This window comes from Delphinapterus leucas, chromosome 1, assembly GCF_059928025.1.
Source record: "Delphinapterus leucas isolate spDelLeu-1000000601 "Yukka" chromosome 1, BTC_Dleu_Yukka2, whole genome shotgun sequence".
Classification (NCBI taxonomy): Eukaryota; Metazoa; Chordata; class Mammalia; order Artiodactyla; family Monodontidae; genus Delphinapterus; species Delphinapterus leucas.
Window position 1 is genome coordinate 89672337 of NC_143129.1, and position 17394 is coordinate 89689730.

The 17394-nt window shown below is 39.0% G+C and overlaps 1 protein-coding gene across 5 annotated transcripts in view; it reads left to right on the forward strand.

Annotated features, from left to right (window-relative positions):
* The window catches only part of CSDE1 (cold shock domain containing E1), a 36761-nt gene extending 19488 nt beyond the window's left edge, over positions 1–17273 (forward strand). For 4 of the 5 annotated variants that reach the window (XM_022583997.3, XM_022583998.3, XM_089917461.1 and 1 more), the window contains 15 exons: positions 50–147; positions 2605–2686; positions 3019–3147; positions 3273–3398; positions 4025–4237; positions 6213–6353; positions 6439–6603; positions 7890–7997; positions 8608–8783; positions 9625–9737; positions 10721–10840; positions 13699–13877; positions 14738–14901; positions 15466–15598; positions 15968–17273. In XM_022583997.3, the coding sequence (XP_022439705.1) occupies positions 50–147; positions 2605–2686; positions 3019–3147; positions 3273–3398; positions 4025–4237; positions 6213–6353; positions 6439–6603; positions 7890–7997; positions 8608–8783; positions 9625–9737; positions 10721–10840; positions 13699–13877; positions 14738–14901; positions 15466–15598; positions 15968–16015 (1995 nt within the window). In that variant the 3' untranslated portion in view covers positions 16016–17273. The remainder of the gene's footprint in view (positions 1–49; positions 148–2604; positions 2687–3018; positions 3148–3272; positions 3399–4024; positions 4238–6212; positions 6354–6438; positions 6604–7889; positions 7998–8607; positions 8784–9624; positions 9738–10720; positions 10841–13698; positions 13878–14737; positions 14902–15465; positions 15599–15967) is intronic. The other variant, XM_022583999.3, reaches the window with a different exon arrangement.
* Positions 17274–17394: the final 121 nt, after the last annotated feature.

A 17394-nucleotide genomic window follows, 5' to 3' on the forward strand; every position in this document is an offset into this window, starting at 1 on the left:
CTGAACATGCATCCTGCCAGTATAGTAATAATACCTTATTAATTCACAGGAAGTGTTTTATCTGACTTACACCCCTGAAGATGTTGAAGGGAATGTTCAGCTGGAAACTGGAGATAAAATAAACTTTGTAATTGATAACAATAAACAGTAAGTTCTTTTTTCCCACCTAAGTGGTTTTTTTTTTGTTTTTGTTTTTTTTTTCCTTTTACAATAAGAAATTTGAAGCAAGTCAAAAACCTAACTTGTAAATCTGGATAATTTTCATGATCTTTTAAATTTTTATTCATCAGCTAAGCATTTGAGCGTCAATTCTATGACAGGCACTATGCAGGGTGTCAGAGATAGGAGGATAATTAAAACATGGTCAGAACTTTCAAGGAACTATTCTAGAGATCAGTGAAGGTTTTGCCATAGCAGCCGTGTGAGGTGCGCTTTAAGACGAGGAAGTCACTAGGGAGATGAGAAAAACATTCTGGATAGAGGAAGTACCATGGGGGAAGAGGCCAAAAGTTGGAGTTGATTTAATTGACTGGATCATGGAAAGATGAAGTTTGAACTTTATTCATTCGTCACAGGTGTCTTTGAAGGATTTTAAATGGGGAAGTGTGATTGGTTTCTATTGTTGGAAGTGGTGGAGACGGTAGGCTTTTGGAGAGTAGGGATGCTATAGACTAGAGGCAGAGTTATGAAAATTAATATGAAAGATGAGGGTGTAGTATAGACAGGCCAGGGGTGTTTGGGTATAAAAGTCAAGTCACATTGAGAAGATAAAATCACCAAATTTTATAACTTTTTAGATAGGGGTGTGTATTAGAACTAAGGGAAAGGGAGTCCCAAATGCCATTTTTTTTGGCTTGGGCTACTGGGCAGATGATGATACCATTAACTGGACTAAGGAGGTACAGCAGAAAGTATTAAGAGTGGGAGAAGAATTGTGCTTATTTTGGCATTTTGAATTTGAGGTGTCTTTGGGGGAAGATATTAAATATGTAGTTGCATATATAGATCTGAACAAGCTAGTTATGGACAGGAGATAGAGCTGTTGAATTCATTGGCATAAACAGTTAAGGAAAGTGTAGTTAAGAAAGCCCAGGGATGATTATTTTTATTTTGGAGTGGGAGAAACAGATACAAGTACAGAAGGAAGTTAAAAACAGGAGAAAGTGCTGGGAATGGACTTTGAATGGCAGTACAGAAAGAAAAGTCCCAAGAGTGTGCAGAATTATTAGCCTTGAACCTTACCTCTTGTAAGACTAGAAGGAATTGGATTGAGTTGTAGATTGATATTAGTAGTGCTAGTCTGAGGCCTCAATTTAATGTCAAGTTAGGAAGCTTGGGAATAGGGCTTGAGTTTGAGGTGGATGGGGAGCCAGTGAAAGGGCTTTATTTAATCTTAATAAGTTCTTGAATGTGCTAAGAACTTGTACTAAGTATTTTATGTACAGTTGTTAATCCTCAGAACAGCCTCATCTGGTAAGTTTCTTCATCTGTAAAATGAGGTATGTTCTCATAAAGTAACTTGCGTAAAGTCATACAGCTTTTAAATTGACGTTTGAATCCCAATCTGGCTCTAAATAAAGCCTTTTCATTGTAGTAAGTTGCAAGAGCAAATAGGATTTTTCCAGTGTCTTTGTTAGTCTGTTAAATTTTTGAAATAAAAAAAGCACAATTGGGTGACAATTTGTCCATGAAGAATTAAGGGAAGTAATTAGTTGGTCTGCAGATCTTATAAACACCAACAAATACTGTTGCATCTTACACTGTGTGCCATCTTTAAAACGAAATCTGATTTACATTGTTGCTGCAGCAACATGTGATGTCTGTTTTCAGTGGAGGTGAACATCACTTTTTTTTTTTTTTTAATTAAATTTATTTATTTATGGCTGTGTTGGGTCTTCGTTGCAATGGCGGGCTTCTCATTGCGGTGGCTTCTCGCTGCAGAGCACAGGCTCTAGGCTCGCGGGCTTCAGTAGTTGCAGCACACGGGCTTAGTTGCTCCGTGGCATGTGGGATCTTCCCGGACCAGGGCTCGAACCCCTGTCCCCTGCATTGGCAGGCGGATTCTTAACCACTGGGCCACCAGGGAAGTCCTGAACTTTTCTAAAGCATAGCAGATATCTCCTATAATCATTGCATTTACTCATGTTTCTTTTATGACTGTTTAATCAGAAATAATTGATGGGATAGCTAGTAAATTCAGTATTCATTGCAAACAGGACTATCTCTTATTTCTTTATCCCATGTACCTTTGTTTGCAGTACGTAATACCTACTTAGTGTTTGTTCACGTAATGGCCTTTCTAAAACTTCAGCATTCCCCCTCTGGTTGCAACCAATTTGTGGCCTTATTTCAGCAGTCTAAGAGAAACAATGCCATATATGTGTGCCCAATTTAAAAGGCTAGGGAGTTTGCGCAAAAGTCCTTTGCATGTGAAGCCATATGAAAAGGATTATGTATTATAAAACCTTATATTAATGATGATACAGAATTCCTGAGGCCTCAGAAAACTAGTTTGTTTCTCTAAACTCATCATGTCTAACCAAGCCAATGCATTTTTCACCCCTCTTTGGTCCCCACCGTCCCCACCCGATTCTTTTGTTCTAGTACTGGTGCTGTAAGTGCTCGTAATATTATGCTGTTGAAAAAGAAACAAGCTCGCTATCAGGGAGTAGTTTGTGCCATGAAGGTAAGTGTCGATCAGATTTGAGAAACTTTAGTTTTTTCTTTGACCGCTTTAAGTCTTTCAAACCCAAGCCTTTTGTTTTTCCTCTTTATATTTCCTTTAAAAATATTTAATTGTTAATGTCAGAAGTAATCTCTTAAAATTCCTTGGTTACTAATTATGTTCTTTAAAATGGGCCATTTAATTGATATAAATATTAGACTTTACCAATTAATATTGTTTCCACTGGAGTATAATTTTGTGAAAGGCTTATTGATTGTAAATTGTAATCATAAATATGTGCACTGAATAGTACATAATATTCCTGCTGTTTCTTCATATTTGTTTGGCTTTAGGATGCGTTTGGTTTTATTGAAAGAGGTGATATTGTAAAGGAGATATTCTTTCACTATAGTGAATTTAAGGGTGACTTAGAAACCTTGCAGCCTGGAGATGACGTGGAATTCACAATCAAGGACAGAAATGTAAGATAAGATAGTTGAATAACTTGATCTTTGGCCTTCTTTTAAGATAAGTAGTGAGTTAAAATTTTAGGAAACACTTAAAGTGACATGGTTCCCCTCGCCCTCTCCACTCCCTTCTGATTTAGGGTAAAGAAGTTGCAACAGATGTCAGACTATTGCCTCAAGGAACAGTCATTTTTGAAGATATCAGCATTGAACATTTTGAAGGAACTGTAACCAAAGTTATCCCAAAAGTACCCAGTAAAACCCAGGTAAATAGTGTTTTTTCAGAAGAGTCATCTTACACCTCATCAGTAATAGAATAATATGGTATGGTATACAGAAGTTTTATTACTTTCAATTAATGTAATTTTGTGACAGTGGAGCAGTTAAGTATTTTATGTGTGTAATTAAACTATATGAGAAACCATTGGTACATCCATGAATATGTTTTTCTTTCTTTTTTTTTAAACTGGGTGATATGGAGAAGGGGCAAAAAAAATACTGGTTAGATTGGTAAAAAATTCATGTGTGCATGCGTGCATCCCAGTTTGGTTTTTTTTTCCTGTTGGTGGGTGGGAGTGGGGTGGGGTGAAGAGATGAGACCAGTGGTGTCATTGCTAAGGAAATGTAGAACATAAAAGACTGAAATTCTTTTCCTTAAATAAAATCTCTCAGTATCGGAGTGCAGGATCTTAACTGCAGTATCATGATTTTATGGTTGTGTCATGTGACCATAGAACACAAACCTTTCAAATTGGACTTACGTTATCAACACCTTTTTTTCCTTTAGGGAGCTATCTGTTATAAAATGGGTTTGCTGTGTGTTCTTCTTGTTTGACTTAGAACTAGGAAGGGTGAGAAATCTCCAGCTAAAATAGTTTTTCCTTTTCATCAGAATGACCCATTGCCAGGACGCATCAAAGTTGATTTTGTGATTCCTAAAGAACTTCCCTTTGGAGACAAAGATACGAAATCCAAGGTGACCCTGCTGGAAGGCGACCACGTTAGGTTTAATATTTCAACAGACCGTCGTGACAAATTAGAACGAGCAACCAACATAGAAGTTCTGTCAAATACATTTCAGTTCACTAATGAAGCCAGAGAAATGGTAAGTGTTGGGTATTATTAGATACGTACCCAGTCTTGGAGGCAGCAGGGCAATGTTACAGTCAAGTTTGTAATACGGTATTGAAAATTCTTTGAGTTTTGACAGTATTGGGCAATTACCTTATTAAGGTGATTGAGAACACAGACACTTGAGTCAGTCTGGGTTTGACACTTAGCTCTGCCAGTTACCTTGAAATAGATGAGAGAAAATTTTAGAATTAAAATCTGGAGAGGATGGACTTCCCTGGTGGTGCGGTGGTTGAGAGTCCGCCTGCCGATGCAGGGGACATGGGTTCGTGACCCGGTCCAGGAGAATCCCACATGCCGCAGAGCAGCTAGGCCTGTGAGCCATGGCCGCTGAGCCTGCACATCCGGAGCCTGTGCTCCACAATGGGAGAGGTCACAACAGTGAGAGGCCCACGTACCGCAAAAAAAAAAAAAATCTGGAGAGGATGATTTCTAAGGTCTTTTGAGAGTCAGTGATTCTCTGGCCCTTAAATAGGAAGACTGAGAAGATTTAAGTTCATCATTGTAGAAAGTAGATCTTTCCAGACTGTTCATAAAATGTTTAGTAAACAGTAGGTTAAACAAAGTAGGTTTTGTTTCTTTCATTTTTACAGCAGGACTTTGCAAATTCTTCTCAGTGAATATATGTCTGGAAATGATATACGCCAGAATTGTTGCTGAAACATATTTTACAAGTTCCGTTTTCATGAATTAACTTTATCAGATGTAATTTACATTTGCTTCTGTTTGGAGTCATAACATCTACAGTATATCTCAGTGTTGTCAGTAGAACTGGATACATTCATTGAAAATTTAAGTTTCTTGAAACTTTTTAACTGTTAGGAGAACTGATCTTGTTTGACCCTTGCAGTATGCTTTAAACTTTAATGCATGTTTAGTTTCTTAGATCTATTTTGCTTTACACTATGGAGTACATTGTTGAATAGCTTGCTTACCATCAGGATATAGCAAGGATTAAATGTCAGAGTATTGTTTAGGCTATATTCACAACTGATTATAGAATAATCATCTCGGGCTTCCCTGGTGGCACAATGGTTGAGAGTCCGCCTGCCAATGCAGGGGACGCGGATTCGTGCCCCGGTCCGGGAAGATCCCACATGCCGCCGAGCGGCTGGGCCCGTGAGCCATGGCCGCTGAGCCTGCACGTCCAGAGCCTGTGCTCCGCAACGGGAGAGGCCGCGACAGTGAGAGGCCCGCGTACCGCAAAAAAAAATAATAATCATCATCATCTCTGTAACATGTAAATATGTAAGTCATTGGTGGGTTGATAATTGTATTTTAATAAGTATTTGAGTACTTGCCATGTGCCAGTTACTCTGGATATAATCCCTTACAGAGCTGATAATTTAGTATGAAGGAAAAAAACGTGAGGATAGAACTTCATTTATTTTATTTTTCAAACCTAAATCTTAAGTCCTCCTGTGCCTAAACTCAGAAATTTTTGAGGTAGAGATTAGAGAGTTGCCTTTAGTTGACTTCTGAGGTATTTGGCGTATTGTTCTGTAGATTTTAATTTCTGGAAGTTACAGTGTCATAAAGCTTGGGCATTATTTGGAATCCTGGTTTTTGCCACTTACTAGCTGTGTGCTTTGGGAAAATTGCTTAACCTCTTTCAACCTCAGTTTCCTCTTCTTGTAAAACAATATTTTTCACAGAATTGAAAATTAAATGGAATATGTTGTATGCATTTACTTCAAAAATGATAATTTTTCTAGTGCGTATTGGCCAAGAAGTAGCATCTGGGAAGTCTCAGGCAATTGCTTAGAGATTAATTTACTTTATTGAAATCAATGAGTTTGTATTTAAGTGGAAAAATTAAAATGTGGGTACAAAATTTGGCTGTTTAATACAGAGAATTCCTAATGAATTTAACTTGATGATACTTCCAAACTTGAATGTTGTTGTCTTGACAATCTGCACAGCCAGTGAAAGTATTGTTTTGGTTTCAGGGTGTAATTGCTGCCATGAGAGATGGTTTTGGTTTCATCAAATGTGTGGATCGTGATGCTCGTATGTTCTTCCACTTCAGTGAAATTCTGGATGGGAACCAGCTCCATATTGCAGATGAAGTAGAGTTTACTGTGGTTCCTGTGAGTAGTTTTTGAGAAAAGTATGGGAGGTTTTCTTGATCCTTCCTTTTTTGGTTTTAAAGTTACTTTTGTTTATCATTTGTAGGATATGCTCTCTGCCCAAAGAAATCATGCTATTAGGATTAAAAAACTTCCCAAGGGCACGGTTTCGTTCCACTCCCATTCAGATCATCGTTTTCTGGGCACCGTAGAAAAAGAAGCCACTTTTTCCAATCCTAAAACCACTAGCCCAAATAAAGGCAAAGAAAAGGTAAGTTTTAATCAAAATGGTTTTTGCAGTTCTTTATTCCTCTTCTGCTTAAAGGCAACCACTGTCCACACGATAATGGAGTATTGTCTCTTTCAGAATTCCCTGTAATATTAACAGTGAACTAACCTAAAGCAGGGTTTTTAATCTCATCAGTATTAACATTTTAGGGGGCTACCCTGGTGGCACAGTGGCTGAGAGTCTGCCTGCCGATGCAGGGGACACAGGTTCGTGCCCCGGTCCGGGAGGATCCCACATGCCGCCGAGCGGCTGGGCCCGTGAGCCATGGCCGCTAAGCCTGTGCGTCCAGAGCCTGTGCTCTGCAACGGGAGAGGCCACAGCAGTGGGAGGCCCGCGTACCGCAAAAAAAAAAAAAAAAAAATTAACATTTTGAGCTGGATAATTCTTTGAGTGGGAGGGGGTGGGGAGCTGTTCTTTGCATTTGGGGTTGTTTAGCAGCATCCCTGGCCCACTAGAGGTCGGTATCTCTCCTTCTTCCCATGTACAACAGCCAGACATGTCTCCAGAATCTGACAAATGTCCCCTGATCACCCCCAGTTTAGCATCACTCATCTAAAATGATAGTACTTGTCATCCAAGCAATTTAAAACTTTGAAATTTTGGTAGACTCAGTTCACACATTTGAACTCCATTTATTGAAAAATCCACTAAATCTGTAAATATGAAGCTATCCCTAAGATGATGTCTGCTCTTAAGTAAATAACAAGAATTGTATAGAAACAGGTGATTCAAACAATATTAAATACTGCTATAAAAGGTCAATGAGAGAGCTTTGGCAAAAATTCTAAACTGGCAGGATCTGGGATGGTTTCACTAAGGCATTGACATTTAATAGGTGGAGATAGATGAGGAAAGGATATTCCTCACTGAATAGAGGTACAGATGAGAAAAATTCAGGGTTTCTTTATAAAACACTAATTAGTTTGACAGGAAGATAGGGCTTCTTTTTTTGGCGGGGGGTGGTGATTGTTGATTGGCCGTGAACACTATAGAATAGGCATGTTGTCAGTAAGCGTTCCCTCCTCAACATTAAAATTAGGTTAAGACTTTAAGACCAAATTAGGCAGACTGAGTCAGCCCTGGGTTAAAAGGCAAGACCATCTATTATTCATACGAAAAATACATATTTTAGAGAACCCTAGACAGGAAATTTCTACAACTGTACCAGTGCTTTGGCTCAGGAGTCTGTAATAATTGCAGTTGTGCTTATATTGTTTTTTTGGTGGTGGTTCTTGATTCTTTTCATTGTTTTCTGACTATTTCTTTAGGAGGCTGAGGATGGTATTATTGCTTATGATGATTGTGGGGTGAAATTGACTATTGCTTTTCAAGCCAAGGATGTGGAAGGATCTAATTCTCCTCAGATAGGAGACAAGGCAAGATAATTCTGTTTATTTGAGAGAGGGGGGAGGGTTAAAGGTTATCATCTTCATCATAAACCCTGAAAAATGGTTTCTTTAAGTTTTATCAAGTTTTGCTAACATTCTTTTGTGCTTACAAGCTTAATATATGAACATCTTCCTATTTAAAAGCAGCTTATTCAATAAGAACAGGGTCTAGCAAGCTTTTTGTTAAAGCTTTTTGAGGAGTTAGTATTTAAGCATTAGATATGTCAAAAGCAATTACCTTATATAAAATTAATAATATTGGTAAGCAAGTTAAAAGAGTCACTGAAGCATTATCAAAATAAAACCACGCCAAAGGTTTTTATGTTGCTGTTCATTTTTGTCATACTTAATATGTCTGGTTTTCCAGTTGACGTCCTTTAGAGAAATTAAGAATCTATAAGGAATACACACTGGAGAGCAAAACTTGATCCTTGTGAAAAGTGGAATGAGAAGTAGAAGTGATAGTTCTGGTGAATATCTGTTCCATCAGAGTATTTATAAAAAGGATATTTAGAGTGGAAAGCAAGGTCTGGGGGAGTTGTCATTTCCACTTGGCGTGAAATGACATGATATTAATGAGCATCGTTATTTTTCACAGGTTGAATTTAGTATTAGTGACAAACAGAGGCCTGGACAGCAGATTGCAACTTGTGTGCGACTCTTAGGTCGTAATTCCAACTCCAAGAGGCTCTTGGGATATGTGGCAACTTTGAAGGATAATTTTGGATTTATTGAAACAGCCAATCATGATAAGGAAATCTTTTTCCATTACAGGTGAGGAATGCCTTTTAGGAACTTAGAGCTTACAATCCATAATCCATTCTTTGGTTTTGGAGTCAAAAACATTAGTATTGGGTAGTTATGTATTTTTTAATCTCAGATTTCATATTGGTGAAATTTTGGCAATATATAAAGTTAACTGTCTACCTCTATATAGAAAACAAGTGGTCAAAAGATACAGAAAGACCTGTACCTGCTTTGAACATTGGATAGGAGCCTTTCTGCTTCAGTAAAAGAATACAGTTTTGGGCTTCCCTGGTGGCGCAGTGGTTGAGAGTCCACCTGCCGATGCAGGGGACACGGGTTCGTGCCCCGGTCCAGGAAGATCCCACATGCCGCAGAATGGCTGGGCCCGTGAGCCATGGCCGCTGAGCCTGCGCGTCCGGAGCCTGTGCTCTGCAACGCAAGAGGCCACAACAGTGAGAGGCCCGCGTACCGCCAAAAAAAAAAAAAAAGCTTTAAAAGATACAGTTCTATGTGTTGCTACCAGAGAGTTGTATATTTCATTTGGTGTTATAGTATAGTGGTTAAGAGCATGGGCTCTTAGAACCGTACAGTTCCAGTTTGAATCCAGGCTCTGCTACTTAGTACCTGTGTAAGTTTTATCGAATGAAAATAACCTCCTGTCATCTTAGTTTCATTATCTTGAAGCTGAGGATAATGGTACCTCTTCATAGGATGTTTCTGAAGATTACATGAGTCAGTGCTTAAAACAGTATCCAGCTTAAGTAAGCACACCATGAATATTATAATAGAAGAAATAAAGGGTACTTGCTACTGTTGATGTTTGTGGTAAATACTTTTTCAAATGTCATTTCCTTTCTCTCCCCTGCAGTGAGTTCTCTGGTGATGTTGATAGCCTGGAACTGGGGGACATGGTCGAGTACAGCTTGTCCAAAGGAAAAGGCAACAAAGTCAGTGCAGAAAAAGTGAACAAAACACACTCAGGTAATGAATTGTGACTTCTGATTATTAGGCCTATGTTTTGGGTAGGGAGAGTGAGGGGTAGGGTAGGAGAGGGAGAGAAAAGCCTAGTGTTCTAGATCAGTGTTTCTTCAGGTATGATCCCCAGATCCAGCAGCATCACCTGGCTACTTGTTAGAAATACAAGTTGTCTGACCCCACCCGAGACCTACCAAAACTTTGGAGATGGGCAGTCTGTTTTAACAAATCCTTCAGGTGGTTCTGATGAACACTGAAGTTTGAGAACCATTGTTCTAGATTTTCTAGGTCATTTGCTTTGAGTTTATTATCAGTTCAATATCTCTTTTTAAAAATAACCCCAAGATAATAAATCTCCATGGGATTGGGGGAGGAGGCATTCCTCTAGAAGACGGTTTTGGAGAAGAATGAGTTTAAATGTGAAGAATAATGGCAACTTAAGGAAATCGTTGCTATTTAGGGTCTTTGACTTTTAAAAGGCCTACAACTTACTTTTTTGGCTTTCGTGTAAACTCACCAAATAATACTTTTTCTTGGTGTTATTCTAGAGAAATGGGAGCTAAGAACATTCATTCAGTTTAATGTTTTAGAAACTGGGGGTGCAGCAGTGAAGAAATATGACAGATTGGCAAAAAAGATGAGTGAAATATCAGATATAGTACGTTCAGAAAGATACTAAGATAAAATAAATTGGGGAAGTATATAAGTATTGGAGTTAGCAATACTTGTAGAGACCAAGGAAGGCCTCACTAAAAAGGTGATATTTGGTCATGTGGAAAAGGTGAGAGAGCAAGACATGTTTAAATATGTATACTTATTAAGTCTTTAAACATCTTTATTTTAATAGTAGTTTAGAAGTATTGCATTTCAGGACTGGCAGGCAACCAGCCAACCCTCTGTTAATGTTCGCTTTTTTTTTTGGTCCTATGCAATAGAGTTTAAATAAAATTGTTGAGGTCTCGAGAGGTATACATGCTTTTGTTTTGTAGTGAATGGCATTACTGAGGAAGCTGATCCCACCATCTACTCTGGTAAAGTCATTCGCCCCTTGAGGAGTGTCGATCCAACACAGACTGAGTACCAAGGAATGATTGAGATCATGGACGAAGGTAAGAGCATCGCTATCAGATTGTTTTGAAATTTGCCTTACCTTCAGATGAGTGCGTCGAAGATTTTAAAATATGGTAGGGTGGCAGTTATTTTCAAATTCCTTAAAAACTGAATCAAGGAAAAGTGATTTTATTCCCACAGTACTTGGTTTTTATTTTTTATATCCCTTGGAAATGAGATCAGCCTGGGTTTATGTTGTGAACAAATGACTGCTGTGGAGCATATGGCTGATATGTGAGCTACTAACTCTGAGTTATATTGAAATAGACTGAGAACAAAATCTCACACTAAAAATATGCATTTAATGTTTGATAATCAGACATTCAAGTTGGCTGGGTTTAGTACAACTTTGCAGTTTTCCTCTGTTATTCACTGGTTATTTACATCAGATTAACACAATTTCCTAGTAACTGTTCAATTCTATAAACATTTTTGCCTCCTGTAAAAGTTTACTGTATCTGTTACTTAATAGCCAGGGTTCCATGGGGATCCTACTACTTTTCTCTAGGTCAAGGGCCCCTACATTTTCATTTCCTGCCTTTTTCTCCCCATCTTTGACAACTCCCTGAGTCCTGGTGTCATCCCTTACCCCAAACAATTAACGCCAGAAAGACCAACTTTGTGCATAAAGTAAGTTTGCAGTAGGAATGTTAGTAGGGAACACTGGATGATTAATACAGCAGAATTACCATAATGATGGGGTTGATGAGAGGATTTGAAATTCTAACCAAAGACGATAGCTTGGCTCACAAAGGGAATAAATCTTGTGTCATCTAGGAGTCATAGGAGAACATAAAGTGGGGAAGAGAAGGTCATTTGAGAGAAGGAAATGAGCCTTGATGAACATGTTCCTTTACTACATGAGGTTCTTAGAAATTTCTGTTTTTAATAGAATCAGTACCCTAATACACACATCTCCAAATATGAATTGACTTTGTAGCAAGTCAGTCTTAAACTAATGCCATGGTGACACCATATCCTTAAAAGGGCCACGAGGGTATGGGCAACTAACTTAAACTCGTGAGGTAATATCAAAGTGCCCCATTTCCTCCTCTGTATCGTGCACCCTTTTATTTACTTTTGCATTCTCACCCCCAATCCACTTAATTCTTCAACACTGGCTATTTGATAGTCTAAAAGCAAGGTTTTGTGGAAAAGGAAACTTTCCTGAAATCTCTAAGCCTAGAGTTTTCTGCGACTAGAAAGGTCACTCTTCCCCACTTGGTGGTGAGAATAGCTCTTTTATTTAGGAATACAGCTAACCCAATATAAGACCATGGGTTTTAGAGCCGGACAGACCTAGATCTGAATACCAGCTCTTCCACTTCTAGCTGTACAACCTAAGTCAAATTAATTAAATCTTTACTAGCTTAGTTTCTTTGGGGTTTTTTTTTTTTGGTTTTTTTTTTTTTTTTTAATTTATCTTATTTTTGGCTGCTTTGGGTCTTCGTTGCTGCACGCGGGCTTTCTCTAGAGGAGGCAAGCGGGGGCTACTCTTCGGCGCACGAGCTTCTCATAGTGGTGGCTTCTCTTTGAGGAGCATGGGCTCTAGGCACGTGGGCTTCAGTAGTTGCGGCTCACGGGCTCTAGAGCGCAGGCTCAGTAGTTGTGGCACATGGGCTTAGTTGTTCCATGGCATGTGGAATCTTCCCGGACCAGGGCTTGAACTCGTGTCCCCTACATTGGCAGGCAGATTCTTAACCACTGCGCCACCAGGGAAGCCCCAGTTTCTTCATTTTTAAAATGAGGATAGTATCTTCAACCTCAGAATATTCTATAAAGATTAAATATGCATTAGTATAAGTGTTTAATAAATAGTGGTTACTGCTAGTACCACTAAGTCAGTCTAGCTGTCTTTAGTATTTCTGCATGACTTGATCTATTGGAAATCTCTCCTCAGAGTTTTTAGTTCCCGTAAGTTTGAGAAGAAAATCTTCACTTACCCCCTGTAATCATCAAGAGAACGGTTAAAAGCATTCCCAGTTTTGAAGCTTCGTCTTCCATCTAATGTTTTTCCCCTCTTTTCCACCTTCGTTGATTCAGTGAATTCACCATCCAGGGGAACTGATAGGCATCTGGATGGACTCTTTGGCCTGGTTTTTATCCATAGCCTGCACTGATCTCCAGCCAACTTTTTACTCTGGGGCAGAGCTCAGCAAATAAGATAGCTTGTTTTTATAAATAAAGTTTGGTTGAAACACAACCAAGACTGTTTACATACTGTCTTTGATTTCTTTCTCACTGCAACAGCAAAGTTGAGTCATCATGACAGAGACAGGATCCTACAAGACTAAAATATTTACTGTCTGGCCCTTTAAGAAAAAGTGTGATGGGCCCTGATCTAGAAGAAAGGTAACTGTAGGTTTGAGGGAGCCACAATCAGAACAAAGAAAGGAGGTGGAATGCCAAGAAATGATTTATCTATTTTGCGTTTTTGCCTGTGCCTGGCTTGTTTAATGCCCAGTCGGGTATGGATCAGAAATGTGTTTGACTGGCTCATATTGTGAACTTGGGAAGAAGATAATCCAGTGGATCATGTTAGCAACCCATAGAGCTTTTTAAAAGCTCAAAGGTAATGAGATTGTGAGTGCTAGTGTTTTTTTTTTTTTCCCCATAAATGTGGTTTAAAACTGTTCATTAGCTAGTAAGGTGATAATGAGTTACAAGTTCTCATTTGTTTTTGTGGTAGTATCTAGCATTCAGGATTTTATTGGAGCTTTAAAGTAGAATTTCTTAGGTATAAAAAAAGTCTTCCTAGTGAATATATTTTTAGCAAATTAAAAATTCATTAGGACCATCAGCAGGGGGCTGTCATGAAATATTAGCTTTTAGACTTTGTACCTGTTTCTCCTTACAGGGGATATGAAAGGTGAGGTCTATCCATTTGGCATAGTTGGGATGGCCAACAAAGGGGATTGCCTACAGAAAGGGGAGAGCGTCAAGTTCCAGTTGTGTGTCTTGGGCCAAAATGCACAGACTATGGCCTACAACATCACACCCCTGCGTAGGGCCACAGTGGAGTGTGTGAAAGATCAGGTAAGTGGTTATATCTCTTGATCTGAATTTGATCCTTTTATGAGTTGGTAACCAAATAGTAACCAAAACCTTGAAAATTTTTCAGCCCAGGGGGAACCATCAACATTCATTTGGTTTTTATTTCCACTTTACCCCCCTTTTCAGTGATTTGAAGTAGCTTATTAAAAACACAGAGAAAACCACATGGAAAGAAAAAACGGCAATAGTAGCAAAAGGAAAGTAAGAATAGTATTAATAGCTAACACAATGGGGAAAATAAGTTTGGAGTGAGATTTCCAGAATAGAAAGACTATAGTTTTTCATACTTGAGCTCAGAACTTCTTTTACAGACCACACAAAGAAAGAAACCATGTGTAGAAGTGTTCATAAAATAAGCTTCGGGCAAACAAAACTATTCCTGGTACTTAAATCTCAAGGAAATCTCTCTGAGTCCTCAGAGAGGACATTTTTTGGTATCAGTACAGCGACTAACATTTTGTATGGCTGTTTCTAATAATGCCATAACCCAGCTTAATAATTTTGGAAGGTATCAAAACAATGCATATGTTCAAGTAACAGCTTCCTAATGATTTTGCTTAATTCAGAAGCGTAGTTCATACAATATATGTAGGCACAAGGTAACCTTTCTTTGTTTCTCAGGCTATGATAGAGTGGATGGCAGTGGTTTCAAAGATACATTTCTTCCCTGACAAGTTTTGCAGACCCATATGCTGTTGTTATAGCCCAGGCAGCGAGCATCAGCACTGACGCCACATTTTATAAACCCTACTAGCTAGGGGCAAATTGTGCTTCATTCAAAGTGAGTTTCTTTTCCCTGCTGTGTGGTATGTCTTTTTTATGCTGTCTTTTTAAAATTTCAGTTTGGCTTCATTAACTATGAAGTAGGAGATAGCAAGAAGCTCTTTTTCCATGTGAAAGAAGTTCAGGATGGCATTGAGCTACAGGCAGGAGATGAGGTGGAATTCTCAGTGATTTTTAATCAGCGCACTGGCAAGTGCAGTGCTTGTAATGTTTGGCGAGTCTGGTGAGTTCTTTGTTGTTGTTGATTAGTAACCTCCCTGGACTGTCTCTTTCGTAATCTCTGCTTTATCATATTTTTTCACTTTTCCATCACTGCTTTTTTTTTAATCCTCTTCTGCCACTTTCTGGTTATTTCTTCATTGTCTAAATTTTGTAGTTTAGCATTTCTGGCACTATGTTTTTGTTTTGTTTTAATAACAAAATAGCATGAGAGGAGCTGGGAGTCTCTGGAAATATTTCTTCATATTTTCCTTTTCTAATGTTTTTCCATACCTGCTACATTGTTTTATGTGTCTGTGGAACTGGTTTTCTGGTTGCAGACCAGTCTAGGGATGACCCTCACCCAAATGATTCTTCCAGCTCCTAAGCAGTAATAAACATTGAGTTCAGAATAAAAACATAAACTTGTCTGCCCTGTCTTGCTAGTTAGTTAGTTGGCTAGGTGAGGCAAGAGTCTCCCCTCATTAAAACTGAGTCATTTGGGTAGTTAGATAGAAGACACACTCCTCTGCATGTACTTTTCTTCCCACCAAGTGTTGCTTCTTCTCACCTATTGACTTTGTTACAGCGAGGGCCCCAAGGCTGTTGCAGCTCCACGACCTGATAGGTTGGTCAATCGCTTGAAGAACATCACCCTGGATGATGCCAGTGCTCCTCGCCTAATGGTTCTTCGTCAGCCAAGGGGACCAGATAACTCAATGGTATGAGGGGATACAAGGTTTTGGGCGGATGGGGGCAACTGATAGACTAGCATACTACTTGAGAACCTATTTTAGCAGAACTCAAAGAGCTTACTTTTACCAAGGTGCTTCAGTATTGCTGTCATAACTAGTTAGCATCCCTGCACATTGGTTCAGCCCCTAACGTAATGGTTGCTTACAGTAAGAGGAACATTTCTTGGTGTTCCTGATACTTTGAACATAGTTTAGGAAGGCTTACTATAGATTTCCTCCTCTGCAAAAGAATTGGTGGTGATTGAGAGTAATGCTTTGGTAGTCCCTTTTGGAATTGTGAATGTACAATGATTGTCATACACCCAGGTCATTAACTGCAATTTTATTTCCTCACAGGGATTTGGTGCCGAAAGAAAGATCCGTCAAGCTGGTGTCATTGACTAACCACATCCACAAAGCACATCATTAATCCACTATGATCAAGTTGGGGGGATTCTGGTGAAGGGTTCTGAATATCTCCCTCTTCATCCCTCCCAAAATCTGGAATACTTATTCTATTGAGCTGTTACACCAGTTTTAACACCTTCCTCGTGTTATGTTTAAAAAAATAAATAAATTTAAGAAAACCATTTTAAAATTATGCACAGTTGCAGCCTGGAAAACTTAAGGTGGCGCCTTATAGAATCAATTTTAGGAGCTTTATTTGGTGCATTTAACGCAACTGGTAATTGCAAAATCCACTTCTGCCTGTGTAAGTGAAAAATATAGACTGTTACCTTGTTGGCCCTATGAAATTCTGCACTTGATACTTAGTATATATACTCTACCTTCATTACTTTTGGCAAGATGTTCTGCCTTAGCACTCAGTTGCATTCTTTTTCCTTTTCTGTTCATTATGCTTTAATTCTGAGGACCATATGATGGTAGAATATATTAAAAATTACAAAAATTTGTATAGGCGAACCAGTTCTTTAAGTTGATGGCCAAATGTTAAAATGTTATTTTTCATATCATTTATAATCTTATCCCAGTCCACGTAATGAAGTTTGGTTAGATTTCAGTGAAAATTATCTTCCAGGGTAGTTCCCCCCACCCCCCCGATGGGGGTTGTAACTTTACCACAATTAGTATATATGGTGCAGAATTTCATGCAAATGAGGTGTGCCAGCAGTGTGATAATTTAAACGTATTTAAAAACAAAAGGATGAATGCACAAACTTGCTGCTGCTTAGATCACTGCAGCTTCTAGGACCCAGTTTCTTTTACTGATTTCAAAACAAAACAAAAACAAACAAAAAATAATAAAAAAGTTGTGCCTGAAATGAATCTTGTTTTTTTTATAAGTAGCCGCCTGGTTCCTGTGTCCTGTAAAAAGTACAGGCACTTGACCCTTGGTGTAGCTTCTGTTCGGCTTTATATCATGGGAAAGGATTGGTCTGATTTCTTGGCCCTCATCTTGAATTGGCCACGTACAGGGTCCCTGGCCAGTGGACTGAAGGCTTTGTCTAAGATGACAAGGGTCAGCTCAGGGGATGTGGGGGAGGGTGTTTTATCTTCCCCGTTGTCGTTTGAGGTTTTGATCTTCTCTGGGTAAAGAGGCCATTTATCTTTGTAAACACGTTAACACTTTTGCTTTCTCCAGTTTTCTGTTAATGGCGAAAGAATGGAAGCGAATAAAGTTTTACTGATTTTTGAGACACTAGCACCTAGCGCTTTCATTATTAAAACGTCCTGTATGGGAGGGGCGGGTCTGGGTGCGGCCTGCCGCGTGACTCCTGGGTCGGAGGCCCACGTGGCCGGGGCGGGGACTCCGGCGCCTGGGG